Source organism: Camponotus vicinus, unplaced genomic scaffold (genome assembly GCF_025532165.1).
Source record: "Camponotus vicinus isolate PSW18456_S1 unplaced genomic scaffold, iyCamVici1.0 SCAF_2, whole genome shotgun sequence".
In the NCBI taxonomy this organism is placed as follows: Eukaryota; Metazoa; Arthropoda; class Insecta; order Hymenoptera; family Formicidae; genus Camponotus; species Camponotus vicinus.
The window spans coordinates 24,247,173-24,263,684 of record NW_028141956.1 but is presented as its reverse complement, the minus strand read 5'-3'; the positions used below and the strand labels follow the sequence as shown (position 1 = coordinate 24,263,684).

The 16,512-nt window shown below is 33.6% G+C and overlaps 2 protein-coding genes across 6 annotated transcripts in view; one reads left to right on the top strand and one right to left on the bottom strand.

Moving 5' to 3' along the window:
* Nucleotides 1–13,111, bottom strand: part of LOC145966008 (uncharacterized) — a 60,499-nt gene extending 47,388 nt beyond the window's left edge. The window contains exons 1-3 of one of the 3 annotated variants that reach the window (XM_083089670.1): nt 12,960–13,111; nt 3,375–3,419; nt 3,042–3,069 (exon numbers count right to left, since the gene is read on the bottom strand). In XM_083089670.1, coding sequence (XP_082945796.1) covers nt 3,042–3,069; nt 3,375–3,416 — 70 coding nt within the window. In that variant the 5' untranslated portion in view covers nt 3,417–3,419; nt 12,960–13,111. Of the gene's footprint in view, nt 1–408; nt 1,017–3,041; nt 3,070–3,374; nt 3,420–11,631; nt 11,713–12,959 lie in introns of those variants that run through there. The other 2 variants (XM_083089669.1, XM_083089674.1) reach the window with 2 other exon arrangements.
* Nucleotides 13,112–14,810: 1,699 nt separating this feature from the next.
* LOC145966010 (neuroglobin) overlaps nt 14,811–16,512 on the top strand; it is a 39,479-nt gene continuing 37,777 nt past the window's right edge. For 2 of the 3 annotated variants that reach the window (XR_014436944.1, XR_014436943.1), the window contains exon 1: nt 14,811–15,207. The gene's annotated coding sequence lies outside the window, so the exon portion shown is untranslated. Of the gene's footprint in view, nt 15,208–15,243; nt 15,431–16,512 lie in introns of those variants that run through there. The other variant, XM_083089678.1, reaches the window with a different exon arrangement.

Here is a 16,512-nt window from a genome sequence, read left to right as displayed (position 1 = left end):
TTTGAAACCAGAAAAAGTTGAAGCTTAAAATCCTTTTACGCAAACTAGATTTCACAATTTTAATTAGCTAACAAAACAGCTTATATTTCCACAGATTTTTTTTTAATTGAAAAGATTTAATTATCAAAATTAATCTAATTTTAAATATTAAAACGTTGACGCAAAAATAATCCCTCTCGAAAAATATTTTCCAATAAAATTCGACTTTAATTCCGCCAAGAATTTATTTGTTAAAATTAATTAGTTATAAACTATTGTGCGAAGTCGAAGAAAATCTCGTATTCTAATATTTCTTGCATTTTTTTAATTCGCGTGGCAAGATGAAGCGTACTTTTTGCGAGAGATCTTCTAGAAGAAGCCATTGACTCACAATGGTAATTCCGGAGCGGCTGCAATTTTACGTCTTACCTCTCGGTCGTCCTTGAACGCAAGTATAGATAGGCAAGCAGGATTTTCCAGTAGCCGGCGAAGAGGCGCCTTCTCCTTCTCCTGTCCCTTCGTATCCTCTTAGGAGACGAGCACGCTTCGCACATAAAAATCCGACTTTCCGAGAGGCAAAGAGTATCTCTCTTCGACACACGCGCGAATACCTGTCGTCTTAACGAGCGGAGCACCTTTATTAGCACCGTTCGCGTCACTCACGCGAATTTACGCGCGCGCAACGTTTTGCCGGGCGAAGAGACCCTTTCGTCGAGTCTTCTAACGTTCTTTCACTCTTTTTCCGCACATTTTCTCCGCTTTCCGGGCTGATATCGCCACCATTCCGCCGCGGAGAAATCCCCCTAAGAAGATCGATGACGACTCACCGTTCACGAGGGAAATCGCGATTATATTTTCCGACGAGGCGCGAGAAATAAAAAACAAAGACTCGTTCTTTCAACGCGGATAAAGGGACAGAGAGTCTTGCCGCGAAGCTTTCTCAAGGCGACGCTCGTGAGAAATCTCGAGGAGAGCACACGCTACGCGCTCGCGGACCGACGCGGCACTTGAGGCCCGATGGTGCCTCAGGTGGGACGCCAGGTGGGTGTCGGGAGAGAAGCGGGGCCTTCTCCTCTCTTCGTCTTGACCGGCCCCACCGCACCCGGCCAGCCACGGGCAAGGTTTATGGTGAACCAAGTGGAATCCAAGCGTTTTCTACGTCCTGGAGAAGGGCGGAGGCGCCTCTATGCTAGACCCGACGTTCTTCGCGGGGCCCGGGCCCCCTCAAAGTTTCCTACTTTACCGGTGATAAGGAAAAAACATATTTATAAATTAAAAAAAAAATATTATTCAAATGATACGCTCTTTATGAATACAGGAATAAGAGAAACTTCACTTTTATCAATTTGATGTACGTATTGTTAGATTAAGAGAGAGCTAGACTGTAAATCATTGTAAGAATATTTAATCATCATTGTAAAATATTTAAATTTATTTTATATCTTGTTACATCTTAGATAAGTCAAATAAGATTCAAAATTTTCCTGAACTCCAGCAAAGTTGATGAAAATACATGAGCCATTACTAAATTTATTCCGTCTAAATCTAATTATCTTAAATTATTTGTCGGAATTCGCGGTAAGGCAATATTCTCGGTTGCTAATTTTTATTAAATATAATTATTAGAAATTCAAATTAAACTGCGAGATCTTGGAGCTTGCGATGATTTCAATAGAAGCACGTAATGTCTTTTATTTTGTTTTGTATGCAGATGTAATTACTGGGAAAATCAGCATATAAATTGTTAACCTAGCACCTATTGTCGATTGTTATTTCCTCGAGTTACGAGCAAACTGTAAGTTACCCGACTATATTAAAGTACGTATGAAAAGATAAAGTTGTGGGCTCGACCGCGGAACGAATAACGAATCGGGAACACGGAACGGTCTAATACTTCGCGATTGCGTGATGTTGATTGTTAATTTATCTGCACGTAAGTCGCCGGTCGTAATTAATCATTATCGCGAGAATAATGCAGACGTTGCATATGAAAATATCTCACATTCGACACTAATGACGTGACGTCGATACGGATTCTGACGTTGCAATTAATCTGATCCTAATCTGTCAATCGCGGTGATCCGTGAAAAATAAATTAACTTTATCCATCAAAACGTCAAGCATCATGAAAAACATTTTCTTTTATTTTGGAAAAAATCCGTTCCGATTATGCAGACTCTCCTCAATTAAATCTATCATGAATAAGAGAGTCGGCTCGTGCCTTTTCCATAATTAATTAGAATGCAATTAGAATTATATTAGTTCTAGCTAAAAATTATCGCCACGGTTTATGGCGAGAGTAAGAAGGTATCTCGGTTCATTCTTCTACGCATCAGAAACGAAGGGGCCTCTACTGAGTTCGATGATCTTTACGCACGATGGGCCTCGCTTCTGAGATCTCTGCCTTATCGATTACGATATCGAGGTTTATCCAAGTCACGCTCTAAGAAAGCTCTAGGTAATAGAAAATTATGTTACGCAAATTTATGCGCTCTCTAGCAAGAAGCGGTGAGCGTGAATTACAAGTGTAAATTAATTGCGTGAGAATGTTAACGATATTATGTAGATCAATATTGTTACAATTTACTTGTAAATTTCCTCAATGATGCAGATATAATTATAATACAGGTCTCTCGCATTTGCATATCAAAATGCAATTTGCAAACGTGTCTACTGAATCTATAGTGTTTGCGAATCTAATAAAATTTTGTCTACAAATTTTCTACTTTACCGGTGCCCTATTAATTCATAATCATAATTGATTAATTAATAATTGGTTAATTATCTTTTAGCTCACTTACTGATTAAGATAAAAATAATCATGTCTTTACAAAACATTTTAAAATAAGTATTGTATATTCGCAAAATATTTTTCTACATGTTTATGAAAAAATATATAAAATGAAAAGGAGAATTTTTTTTCTATATTATTTTTAATTACACAACGAATGAATCGAGTTACATTTCATTTACGAATGAAATAACTTTTAAAGAGCAAAGTAAACGCTTACCTTTGTTTCTGTTTAGAAAGAAGATATTTTATCGAGTAAAATCTTACTTACTTCCAGTCGGATAGTCAAGCCGACGTTTCTGCAACATATATAGAATAAAGCATATTAATTAAAACCTGCATGAAAATTTTATTTCATGAATTACATTCTATAATGATGCGAATAATTGCATTTAAAGCAAATTTAATGACAAAGTTTCTTAAGGGACGATAATCGAGGCTGAGAAATTAAAAAAAGAACGGTATAAACAAATGTGTGTTAACACGTTTGTAAAATATACTTTTAAAATATACCTTTTTATCGGAAAGTATTGATCAAATAAACTCAAATTTATTCCAAAAACAATTTGCTTGTTTGTTTTCAATAATAATTGAATGGGCTCACCTCATAATCATGCGTGGGTAGATTCACGTTCTTCGTCTGCATTTTCTGTAAAGACAGAACAAACAATTATTAATTAAAATTCTAAAAGTTGTAATTTTTAATATTTACTGAGATTAATGTATATAAAATCTAATTTATTCCATATAAAACAGAAGCTTTATGTATATATCTTTTATAATATTAGATATTTATATTATTAGATTTCAATTTAGACAAAAAGTTTAAAGCAATTTATAAAATCTATTTCTTTTTAAATATTCTTTTAAATCAAAAATACACGCTTGTTTGCTCTGTAAATTTTAAACAGTAAACAAGCATTCCATCGGTTAACATCTTCTCTCAGCAAGATATAATATATACGATCGATCGCAACCGTAAACATGAGAATCATAAAAATGTAGGCCGTCGTGAAACTCGCGCAAACAACAATAGCGGCAACAACAAACGATTCTAGTTTCTACGGCAAAGTAGTCACATCGCGACTGGCCGTCACACGGCATATATGCCATACTTTATGAATCGAATCCGCGTCCAACGGACTCACGTGTAAACAAGGGCCTCCGGGCGAGACTCCGGAGAGAAAAAGAGTGCCCTTCGGTTCCGTGACCCGCAGCCATTATGCGGCGCAGCATTTTCTCACGAAGATACTCTGCTCTAATTATATGTCTAGCCTCTGCTCCTGAAATCTACGGCTTTATTGCTAAATATGCTCGCGCTACGAGAACTGGGTCCGAGAAAAAATCTAATTTCTACTTCGTGTTTCACCGTACTTAGGGACCCCAAGTTTCGCGGGACCGATAGTTGCAATGGTCCAGAGAGAATCTGGACGTGCGCGCGCGGTATAATCTTGGGGTTAATCGCATAATCTCTGACGGCCATGACATCGTAAACGCGGGTGCGCCAACGAGCAGGAATGTCGGCTGCTCCCTATTCAAAGAGATGTCCAAAAGCATTTTCACCTAATTAACCCTTTTGCCAGCGCAGCTGCAGTAGCAAACTCCGAAAATGTTACGGACATTTTGAGAGAAAAGAATATCACCCTTTGAGAAAAAAGAATCCTTTTCAAATGATATTCGAAATAAAGAATATCAGCCTTTGAGAAAAAAGAATATCACCCTTTTCGGATGATATTCGAAGTGTTGTATCGAAATTGGTAAATAATTAAATAATAATAATAATATAATAAATGAATGTAATAAATAATTCGTTATTATTCGTTTGTTAAATTAACTATTTAATCACTGCAGCTACGTCGGGAATATTTAAATGTCGGCGGAATGATATCAATAGATTGTGGCATGTTAATTATATGCATTCATTTTAATGTGGTGATTATTATATTATAATAGTAATATATATAAATTATTGTCCTCTCTCTGAAATTCATAGTTTACGTTAATGTGTAAATACATTCAACGATTTGAAAATGATTTATTCTCAAATGTGTGTGTGTGATATCTTCTTTTATAATTTTTTCACTAAACATGTTAAATAAGTTGTAAGATCCCACTTAAATCAAGAAAATCCATAAGAAAAATCTAAGGATTAAAATTTTGTTAATTATTAGCAAAGTTTTTTAAAAGATCTGCTACCATTTTTAGATGTTTTTAATCCAACAATTATCGACAATTATTAATATTTAAAAAAAATCATCAAAATTTTTTTATATGTGAAAAATTTAATCATATATTTTAAACCAACCTGTATATATTCATATAAGCGAAAGAGATAAACCGTAAGGTTTATATCTTGATAACTCCGATTTTGAATAAGAATCGAGTACATTTGTTCGACGCTCGTAAGCCGAGCAAAAGCCAATTCTGTCATACATAAAATACGCGATATAACGAATAAAAAAACTCGAATATCGGCTCATAAAAGAATCGAGAACGAATGCGCTTGTTTATAAAACTCCAATGAAAAACTGGAGTACTACTGTTTCCAATAATGAGTACGCGCTTGTATAAGCGTATTCATGTGCGTGTATATCCGGCGTATGCATATGTATATCGTTACACGCCCGATAATCAACCGAATTGGTGGAATCGTGCACTGTATCTGACAGGATATCCTCCATCAGCCTCAGTTAGGATGCTTTTTTTCGTGGTAAAAAAAAATCGGGTGCTACATATCCGTTCTTTCGCGAAACGATAATTTTGATTGGCCTACCCAGACGATCTCTTAGGCTGTTCGAGAACTTAAATTGAAAAATTTACCGCGTATGCGCGTGGAATATCTTCATTCGGCTGCCGGAAACACAGAATTATCAATTATTACAATTATATACAATATTTAATAATTATAATTACGCAATAATGGATAATTAGGTGAGAGCTGACACAAAATTAACTGTGTTTATTGCTTAATTATTTTCAAGATATTACCTTTTATTTTTATAAAATTTCAGAAATTTATATTTATATGTAAATCAGATCTCAAATTAAAAAATTTTAAAGTTAAACTAAAATTATAAAAAATTTATTATTAATATTGTTTTGTTGATTATTAAATCATAATTTAATTTTTTAATTAAAGCAAAAATATGTCAGATTTGTAATACATTAAATAAAATTTAAAAAAGAATATATACATATACATGTAATAATACACAATCTAAATAAACATGTTTAAGTGTACGAAGATAGTATCAGTAGATTATCATTAATTAATAATAATTAATAAATTGATTAATAATAATCGATAATATTGATATTATAAATAAAGATTATCGAATTCTGTGCAAATCTTGATAAATGGCAGGACTTATTAACGAGAAAAATAAACACGGTACATGCGAACTCGTATATTTTCTCAACCGTGCTTGTGAAACAGCATACATTTTTGAACGTAAAGTATAATATATTTTGAGAAGCTAATTTACACACTCGCGAAGTGTGCTTTTCTTTCTCAGATTTCCTGTGTGTAATTAGTATACAACGCTGTTTGTGAGCGAACAGTAGCATTGGTTAATTTCAAACTCGAATCACGACTATCTCTGCATCGTGCGAGTTTATCCTTGCTCTGGATATCAAAAGTTTAATAGACTACACAGGTCGTACAATAAAGTTCGACTACTCAGATGCGGATATTTTCTATGTTCTAATGAAACTACGTGACACCTGTCGGTCGCATGCGCGTTGAATTAATTTATTCGCGATTCTCGCAACATCTTTCCAACGCTTCTATGATACAAGAGTATTAAGCACAAGTTCAAATATTATATTTACGTTTATTATACATTAATATAATTAGCTCGTCACGTGTAAAACCAATATAGACGATCGATTTAAAAAAATTTGAATATTTAAACTCTCCCTTTATGTTTCTTTATTACACTTGTTCATTTTATTATTTACAATTTATTACCAGTTATAAATGAAAATTTTTGTTTATTTGTATTATTTAATTAGTTTACGATTTTTCGTTTATACACATATTAAATATAACACATTGTGGTATATAAATTTTATTTTTTATACACGGCAAATGTTTATTGAGGAAAATCAGTTACAGAGATTTGTCGAAAAATATACACGTTAATTGTTTAATCTCTTTTATCATTATTGTGATTTTCGACTGAGAGCTACAAAAATGAAATTTTCAACAGAAATTAAATCATGGTGCAAATAAATGTATTGCATTGAGAAAAAACAGATAATTCAACAATTCCCTTTACTTCTTATTAATATGAAAGCATTGAAGTGTCGCCATTCGAGTTTCGACCTCTGGAGGCCGCGCTTGTGCCTAGAATTATAATTTTATTGGGAATGAAGATTCCTGGAAAAATTCCCCATGCATTCCATACCGCCGTCAATCGAGGATGTACGATACGATCTATGATAAGGAAGCACAGACTTGAATTTATTAGAAATTGCTTTCACGTCGAGCAAAGATCTTCGTATAAAAAAATATCTTTTCTTCCTTATGTCATAGGAGCTTCTCCTGATTGATTTATCAAAGATGGTCTTAAATTGTTATTAAACTTTTCATCTTTTTTTTGTTTAAGAAATCTGACAAAGAGTGAAGCTATAATATTATCAGATATCTAAAAAACTTTCAATATTATCAGAATTAAACAGCGTATATCGTATCTGTAATTTTTTATGAAAAATGAAACGATTTTATTACATACACAGTTTATTATGTTAATAACTTTTTGCTGAATAATATACAATGTCATGATACATTTTAATTTTTACACGATCTGTCAAAAAACAATTTTCTTATTTTTATAACAATTATTGTAATAATTTTTATAACAGCTGTTTGTGACATTACAATGAAACTTTTATATTAATAAATATTTTTTCGGTATTAAAATTATTTTTTAATTCGTAATATGATATTCTATAATTACATACAAATCAATCTTATACAATGCTGCTATAAATTGCAGAAATATTACATGAATGTGCGAGAATTTACGAATGTCGATCAAGAAATTTGCCGACGTAGCATCGAGATTGACTGTATCTTTGCGTCAATTTTAATTAACGATCTCGATTATATTCTCAGGTGCTTGTATGCGTTACACCCGCGAACGCACGTACCATATACGCATCGCGCGTCGGCGGCCAGCCATGCGTTTTAAACCGTAGTGCAACAGCATGCGCGATGCATTACGGAGTAAGACTGTTTTTTTTTTCCCGCCATAGCTTAAAGGATCCCGGCATGGTCAATGCGAGGCACGCATCGCGAAGCGTGATACTCGTCGGAAGTAACCGACCCGTTACAATTGTAAATCGCGCCTCCCCGCGCATCGTGACTTTTCTACTTCGAGGTAAACAGCAAAGACAAATAGCGCCGGATTGAATATTTGTTCTTCGCGGTATCCTCGCCCATACGTACGTGTTTGAATTGTTAATAGAGTTTGCGTAATAAAAATTGCATATTGAACGTTGGCGCCGCGATTGCCCGATCGAAAAAGAAAAGAACATTTAAAACTATGCTTGTTCCGCCCCGAGCCACGTTCATGATGGATGCTAGCAAAAATTAAAGTAATTACTTTACGAATAATTAAGCTTACTAACTTATAGTAGGATGCTTCGCGAAGTAATTGCAATAATTCGCTAATTATTACTTCGCTGTTAGTATAGAACCCATAGTTAAATATGATTATATAAACTTTATTCGTTGAAACTTTCTATCAATGTGCACATAAACATATATATTCTGATAACTAAGAAAATTGCAAGTAAAATTATAAGTAATTTAAAGTTACAAGTAAATTTTTATTTTCACGTTTAACACTTTTTTATTTAGTCTTTACAAAAATTCTAATTACACACAAAAAATTAATCATGTTTTGCATAAATTAATGATTTTTAATTTCTTTCATTGAAATTTTTTTCATTAATTTCTTTCATTCTTAAAAATTTAATTAGCGAAATATTTATTTGTTTTAAATTAAATAAATAACTATTTCATATTAATTAAAACGAACGAGCGAGTGGAGATAAATTCACTTCATTATTAAACAACGTAATAAAGTTATGTCACAGCTGTACCATGTATTTGAAATTATAAGCTTAACATTTAATTTTCCCAATTTTAAATAGAAGTAAGAGGCAACCACATTATTTAATTACTTTCGCGTATTGCCATATATTCTAGAAAATACACAAAATTAAAACTAACTGTATTAATTAATACACTATACTTAACGTTATTTTCAAAGCATTAATTAATAAAAAAGAGATTCTGTCCGATATTATAAAAAAAGTTTAATACGTGCAATCGATATATCACTTAATGGCGTGCTCTCAAAAAATGGATCGATAAAAAATCTTTAAATGTGTAACACGATTATTAACGAGGACGCTCGTTAATCAGATATCGTGGATTAAATTATGATTATGAAATCGAATATAACAAGATTGAATTATCGAAAAAGCATCAAACATGTTTCTCTTTCAAGTGTTCATAATACAATGGTTAGTCTAGCCATTTATCTAAAATTACGTTTAATTCTCCGATGTAGTCTAAGGCATAAAATATCGGCATATACGCGTACTCGATTTTACCATTATCGACGTGAATATATAGGCCTCTTATACACAAATCCGATAGTTGAGATTGTTTTGATTAACGGTGGATTTGCCGTCGAACGATGCGTAACGCCACCCTGCTTGCTCGCCTGCGATAAGTAGAAATTAGAAACGCTATTGCAGCAACTAATTATGGTATAATCATTCCGATGGTTGAGCAATTAGAAAAAATTTTAAGTCAAATGCTTCAGGCAGGATATGAAGTGTATAAATAATTTTGGTCGAAATAACATAACAAGTAACAAGATAATTTTGGCTTAAAAAGGATTGCATATAAATAAGTATTAGTAAGAAAGCATAGATAGAAAAGACTGCATATAAATAAGCATGAAAAAAAAAATCAAATTAGAAAAGCCTAGAAAATAATATTATTCCAAGGAGAATTGATTATCTATGCAAAGTAAAATTCTTAAAAAGAAGTATAAAATATCTTTAAATATGTTGTTCTACGAGAAAAAGATGTATTATATAGCGAGAAAATAATCTGTCTTTGAGAAAAAAATTTTGAATTTACTTTTTAGATTGTCACATCTCTCTCCATTGTATATATTGCTGTAAGGAAATAAGTGTCTTAACGTACTTTTTCTTTACATGCTGCATTAAAAAAGGAAATTTTTTAGCTATTACTGAAGACCGAGAGATCCTGTAATTTTATAATGCTCGTTTTCTTAACGTTCTTAGCGAATCGCGTTCTCGAAAAACAGAACTTCCTTAGAATCACTTTGCAGTAATCTTTATAAAATAGGTTAACAGAGTACTTTAATGTTGTGTAATACTGTGAAAGATACTGTAATACGCTTCTCGATAAATGCTCTTCTGAATTTGAGAGATACTTCAAAAGAAATAATTTTTAAGTACCATGTCATCTGTTTTAAGCTCACATTATATAAATAAATATTATATTACATAATTCATTGCACGAAGAGAATATTGAATTATTTAATTTGATCTCTATTCAATTTAAGATCTCTTATTTCAGTCTTTCAATAGGATTATTATTGCTATTTTAATTAATAAAATTCCCGTTTATAATTCATTGCGACAGATGTAGAAATATTTAATTCAATTTTTCAAATTAGTTTTAATATTGTAATTTTTTTTTAATATTTCAAAATTATAATTTCTATATAATTTCCATTTTTATAGTTCCAGTTAAAAAATTTACGCGTAACATCCCGAGCATAATTGCGATGTAAAAACAAAAGTATTATGTGGAAGTATGATTCATTTGCTATAAATTTTTAAAATAAAAAATTCATGTGTTTTTTATAGTTCAGCGAAATGTCGCGGTCAATTATGAAAATGAGCAATTTTTCATTCTTTTACTGAATAGAGAAATGCGAAATGGCGCAAGCTCGTGATGGAAAAAGAGAAAGCTAGAAATATTCCGAGAGATGATTTATCCAGATACTCATCGTCTTCTTGCAGGATGCGTTCCGTTTCCGTGGTGAAACAGAATGCATTCAAATTTGCGTCAAAACCGACTGTTGCAATATTCGATCGATATTTACGGCGTGTGAATAGTAAACGAATTCAATTTTATTATCAGAAGAACGAACTACTGAAAAAATGATACAAGAATAAGAAAATAATAAAATAAATAAAATCCGAAAGAGAACCTTAATATAAGATTGTATTAATAATTATCTAATTAATTTAACAATCTTATATATTATCTTAATATATATTACAATTTTTTGATATATTAAAATAATATCCAACCATGAAAATAACTCTTGATCATGTAACTGTTTACGTAAAAATTGATATTAAAATTTATCGTAAACACAAGACTAAATTCAAATTACTTGAATTATAATTTTAATTTTTGATACTGCAAACACACGCGAAAAATGTATCTCATGACAAGTGTCAACACAAAATTATAATGGATATTCAGTTAGCATATAAAAATATTAAAAACTTGTCCACATGTCGTAACGATAAGCTGTAAAAATAAATGATATACGGGAATAGAGAGATAGAATTCATATTAATGTAACAGCATGCGCATACAAACACATATTCCGTGATGAAAAATTTTTAATAACATTTTTTAGAAATTTAAATTACATCCAATGTCACTCGTAAAAACAGATTATGGAAAATGTATTCCGATTAAATTAACGCTATTTCTCATTTTATTATTCCTTATAATAAAGTAGGATTATTTTTTGAGAGAGAAAATTTATTATAAACAATGGACTTACCAACACTCGAGAAAATTTCCACAATCCGTGCTATTTTATAACATTCAAGGACTCTCACATTCGATTATTCTAACACAAAATATAGCTTGCCCACGCTTTTCACGGAAATATAGCTCGTATATTTTGCACACAAAATCGTTTGCAACAAACTTTAAATCAACTTTAAATCATGACGCAATAAATTTATATTATCGCGATAGAAATTACGCCAACGAAATTAAATGAACTACGAACATGCAAAATAAATTGCGCGAAATTAAGCAAAATATTATGAAAAATAATAACGCCGATATGTACGCATAATGTATTCATAGAATGTTGATGTTGAAACTGTTTTTTCTTTTTATAGACGTTATAAATTCATTACGTTATAAATTTGTTTACATTATAAATATTTTGTTATACGAAACCAATTTACCGAAAAGACTATCGAGGCACGTCGATTCAAACGCGCACTTCGTGACAAACTGACTTTAAGAGGAAGCGTGTGGGGGCAACGGAACCTTGCGGCTTTTGGATGGGTTAACGCGAGTCCCTGATTGGAAGTCTGCCTCACGCATAAGTTCCTTCCCTTCTTTGTTTGACCCTTCTAGCTTGAGATTAAATTCAAGGGCTCAACAGTAATCCTCGGTAACAGAAGCTAAACGTTGAAAGATACGACATATTCATGCGACATTTAATAATTTATCTTGCTTCATTCGAAATGTTTACGCATAGGCGTGTATATAAATGCAGATTTGATAATTTAAATTTAGTAGAGATTGGAATATGAATATATTTAAATATAATATAAAAGAAATACAAAAAATATAAAATATAAAATAATACGCAAAATTAATATAAAATTACGGAATTATTTTTTTTTAATTGAATTTATATTTTAACGCGTTATCTGTTATCTTGTATAATTTAATAAATTTATTAAATTCAAAAATAAACTTTTTTATAATTCGTTTAAAAATTATATCGAAAAAAGAAAGAATAATAAATCTTTTTTAACAAACATTACACAAATAATTTTTTTTCAATAGCCTCGTAATAAAAAGCCAAAATTTATCTAACTCATATGTAAACTTCTCCCTAATAGATTACGAGTAAAAACGTAATGTATTCATATCTGATATCACCTTCTATGCGAACAAAGTTTCATTCAAACTGATGGATTCAGGTCGATGAGATTACCTTGTAAACGATCCCGACAGGCTTGAAATTTCAAACAACTTTGTGCGCCGGTTTATAATTCGAGATTCATTTGCAGTATCCGGCAGGTAGTGTAACTCTTTTTTTTCTAGCAGGTAATTTGCAGACAAACGAAAGTTTCTACTTACCGATGATGAGTTACTAGGGAGAACGTGTCAGAGGAAAATTTGTTCTTCGTACGCTCTCGTGATTCCCAAACGCTTTCTGAAAGGTCAAACTTGACTAGGGCAACTAGGTTGCAATTTCGTTCAGATTGTGTAAGCTCCCTTTTGATGAGGAAGGAGAATTCTCGAAGGTCTTGTGCCTATTCGAAAACTTATATTTCTGAAATCAGAGTAAAAATATCGTGACGATAATTTTTATTCTTGAAAACATATTTCTTTATAAAAAAGAGATATATCGGCTATTTAATATATTACAAGAAACAAGTACGAAATTAATTAAAATTCAATCACTTTAATTTCTAAATAAAAACAATGTAAAAGATAAAATTGTCAACCGTAGAATTATATGTTATCTTGAAAATTAATTCACGCCAATTAATCCTTGTTGATCTAGGATAACAATCTGCGATTATGACAAGTCTATTAGGAACTCGCAAGAACTTCCATGACATAATTCTGTCATGTATAAAGCAAGATTATAAAGTTGGCGAATATCCCTAAACTATCAAATGTAATAGTTATGTCAGTGCTTGCATTTAATGTATGCAAATCATTTTCTCTCGTGACACTTGAATGTATCACAAACATGTACGTCACGCAACTGATTAATACTTGTGCATATATGAAAGACAAAGAGAGACATAAAGGAAGACATGAATATTATACTCTTGTAATATATATGCCAAAGTATGGGTTAAGCTTAAACTTATAGGATTTCGTGAAAATACGTGAATATTGGACAAGTGGACTATAGTCAGCTTAGAGAGAATCAGGGACAATAAAATTGTTGAACTGAGAGTACTTGGAGCTTAAAAGCGGCAACATTTATTCATGCTCGAGCTCCCACAACACTCATTCACCGTGCATTTGTTTCAAAAAGAGATTAATTCTCGCCACTCTAAATATTAGAGTCGGAGCACATCGCGTTATATTTTTCAAATTGTCGCGGTAAATATTCGCGCAATTTTGGAAAATTATACGCGAGCGTTTTTAAATAAAAGATTACATATTACGTGTGAAAAACTTGCCGTTATTATTACATTTATATGGCAAAGTTTAAATTTACATTTTGCAAATTCAAAGTTGAAAGCTGCAAACATACAACAACGATTTCTACGCTTATTCTCTTGTGATTCCGTGAATAAGGTCACGAATTTGAGTCAAGTGCCGCGGATATATTTTCAACTCGCAATTTCTGCAATAATATTTGAACAATCTCACAGGAGTGGACAGTCGCAGAAGTGGATCTACATGGAAACTAATAAAATTTAAACTTTGGGTCACTAAGCTTCAAAGCTCCCCGTGGGATAATTTTATTCAAAATTAAGGTTATCGGAGAGATACATGTTTCCTTTAACTTCTCTGCCGAGCTTATACTTCCACCGGGATCTTTCAGAATTATATTAGTCGAAACAATTAAAAAGTTATTTCTTTGAAAAGTTTTATAAATTGGACTCGATAAAACGGTAATGAAAAAAAGTTCAAACGTTACTTTTACCGTCGATCGACGATGTTAGGTTAAAAGCATTTGCGAAACGTTTGTAAAAGCTGCGAGGGAAATAAATATTTAAAAAAGCGAGATCTCGAAAAAGTCTCTACTCACCTCCCAGGTAAGGTGCGAGAAGAAAAAATGAAAAGTAGCCGATTAATTGTTCGCGCGAGGAGGAACCACCGAGAGAGAAAGAGAGAGGGAAAAGAACGAGAGAGGGCGCGCAGGAGCGGGACGCGTCGGCGGCGCGCGCGGGACGCGAGCGCGCATGCGCCGCATCCTCGCCGCCTGCTTGTTATGGATGCCTCAGTTTCGGCTCGCCTGGGCAGTAGGCAACACGGCCGACGCCGAAGCACCGCGCCAAGTATCCGGCCGGGGAGCCCCGGGAGATATTCTAAAGATAGAAAACGCGCGCACGCATCCGCGACGCGGATCGAGAGGACGCGTGAGCCCCTGGCCTCGTACGCGCGCGTTTCCGCGCGAGCGACGACGATGACGAGTCGTCATCGTCGCGCGTGACGCGGCGGAATCAAGGCGGACGATCGAACGCGGGGTATCGAGGACGCGCCGGAAGGAAGAGGAAGACTTTTCCGCCCCCGCGAGTCGAGAGGATCTCGAAAAACGTGGACGAGACGCGCGTAATCGATCCGTGGTGACACGCGAGTGAAGCGGAAGCGACGAGGAAACCAATGATTCTCGATCGCTCGATTTTCCATGATTCATGTAGGACTCTCGTCACGAGTAGATTGAGCCATTAGGAGAGCAAGGGCGAATCTCCCTCTCTTTCTTTTTCTCTTTATCTCTCTCTTAATCCGGCTGTTCCGCAAATTGCTTGGGCGATCCTCGACGAAACGGAACTCGAGTGTCGTGGATAATTTTGTCCACGACGAGAGGAAATTGATCGAAAGACGCGAGTTCGGTGATACATCGCGACAACGTGCTGCTGGTGCGTCACATCCGCTGTCGAGACACGCGTGACGGAAATTCGCAGCACGCGGGCGAAGTGGATTTCGCTCCGTGAGCTGTTTATCTTTCGATAGCGGCGCGTTTGTTTGTTCTTCCCTCGATTCTCCATAAATGCGTTGGCGAAGGCTGCCGGAATCGACCCCTAGTTTTCACGTTCGCGTAAACGATGCATCGTTGGCGAAATCGCCGCGATGATTTATTTTTCCTAAATTTATTGCGACTAATTAACTTGGAGTAAATGTAAATATTGATACCAATCATGATTAGAAATTGATTTAAAAAATATGCAATTATATTCATTTTGCACTAACGCGAAATAATTGATATAAAACGTATCGCGATTCTCGTGTATTTTTCTTTCGTGCATAGATTCTTTGATTAATATTTGGGTCACTTTTTTTCGAAATATCGATCATTTTTAAATCGTAAAAAGCTTCGTAAAATGGTTTAAAAGGATCGAGATAGATAAAGATGGAGATAATAAGAGGGAACAATTTCTCTTTTATTTAACTTGAATGTTAAAAAATCGCAAAGAAACGGATGATGTTGAGCAAAGTAATACCGATTTCCTATTTCTCAACGAGATCGATTCTTATTAGCAAAGAATCCACGGATAAAGAGATCAGGAAACTAGGGCGCTAGATGTTTAAAAAGTGACGCTGTGCTTCAAAAACTCATATAATCTCTTCAAAATAAAGATCATACACGATCTAAATATTTTAAATAATTTTGGATAATAATTTCAAAGATGAGTGAAATTTTATAAATTTATAAAATATTCGGACGCGAGCTTTTCAAAATGTAAAGAGAGGAATTGTTGAGAACACGAATTATGAGATGCATTAGGGTAGAGCGAAACATTATCGAGCGTAAATGGTTCAATTTCGGATTTGATTCAGCCCGCAAGCTATAATTCCCACGAGTCTCATTCGATGATGCATTTGATTCTGAAGTCCAGTGATAATGCTCGATAGCTTATCGCCGTAACATGTCAGTCTCTTTATCGCGTTCTATCGCTTTTCCAGCAACAGTGATATAACATTCGTAGATAAATTGCGTATC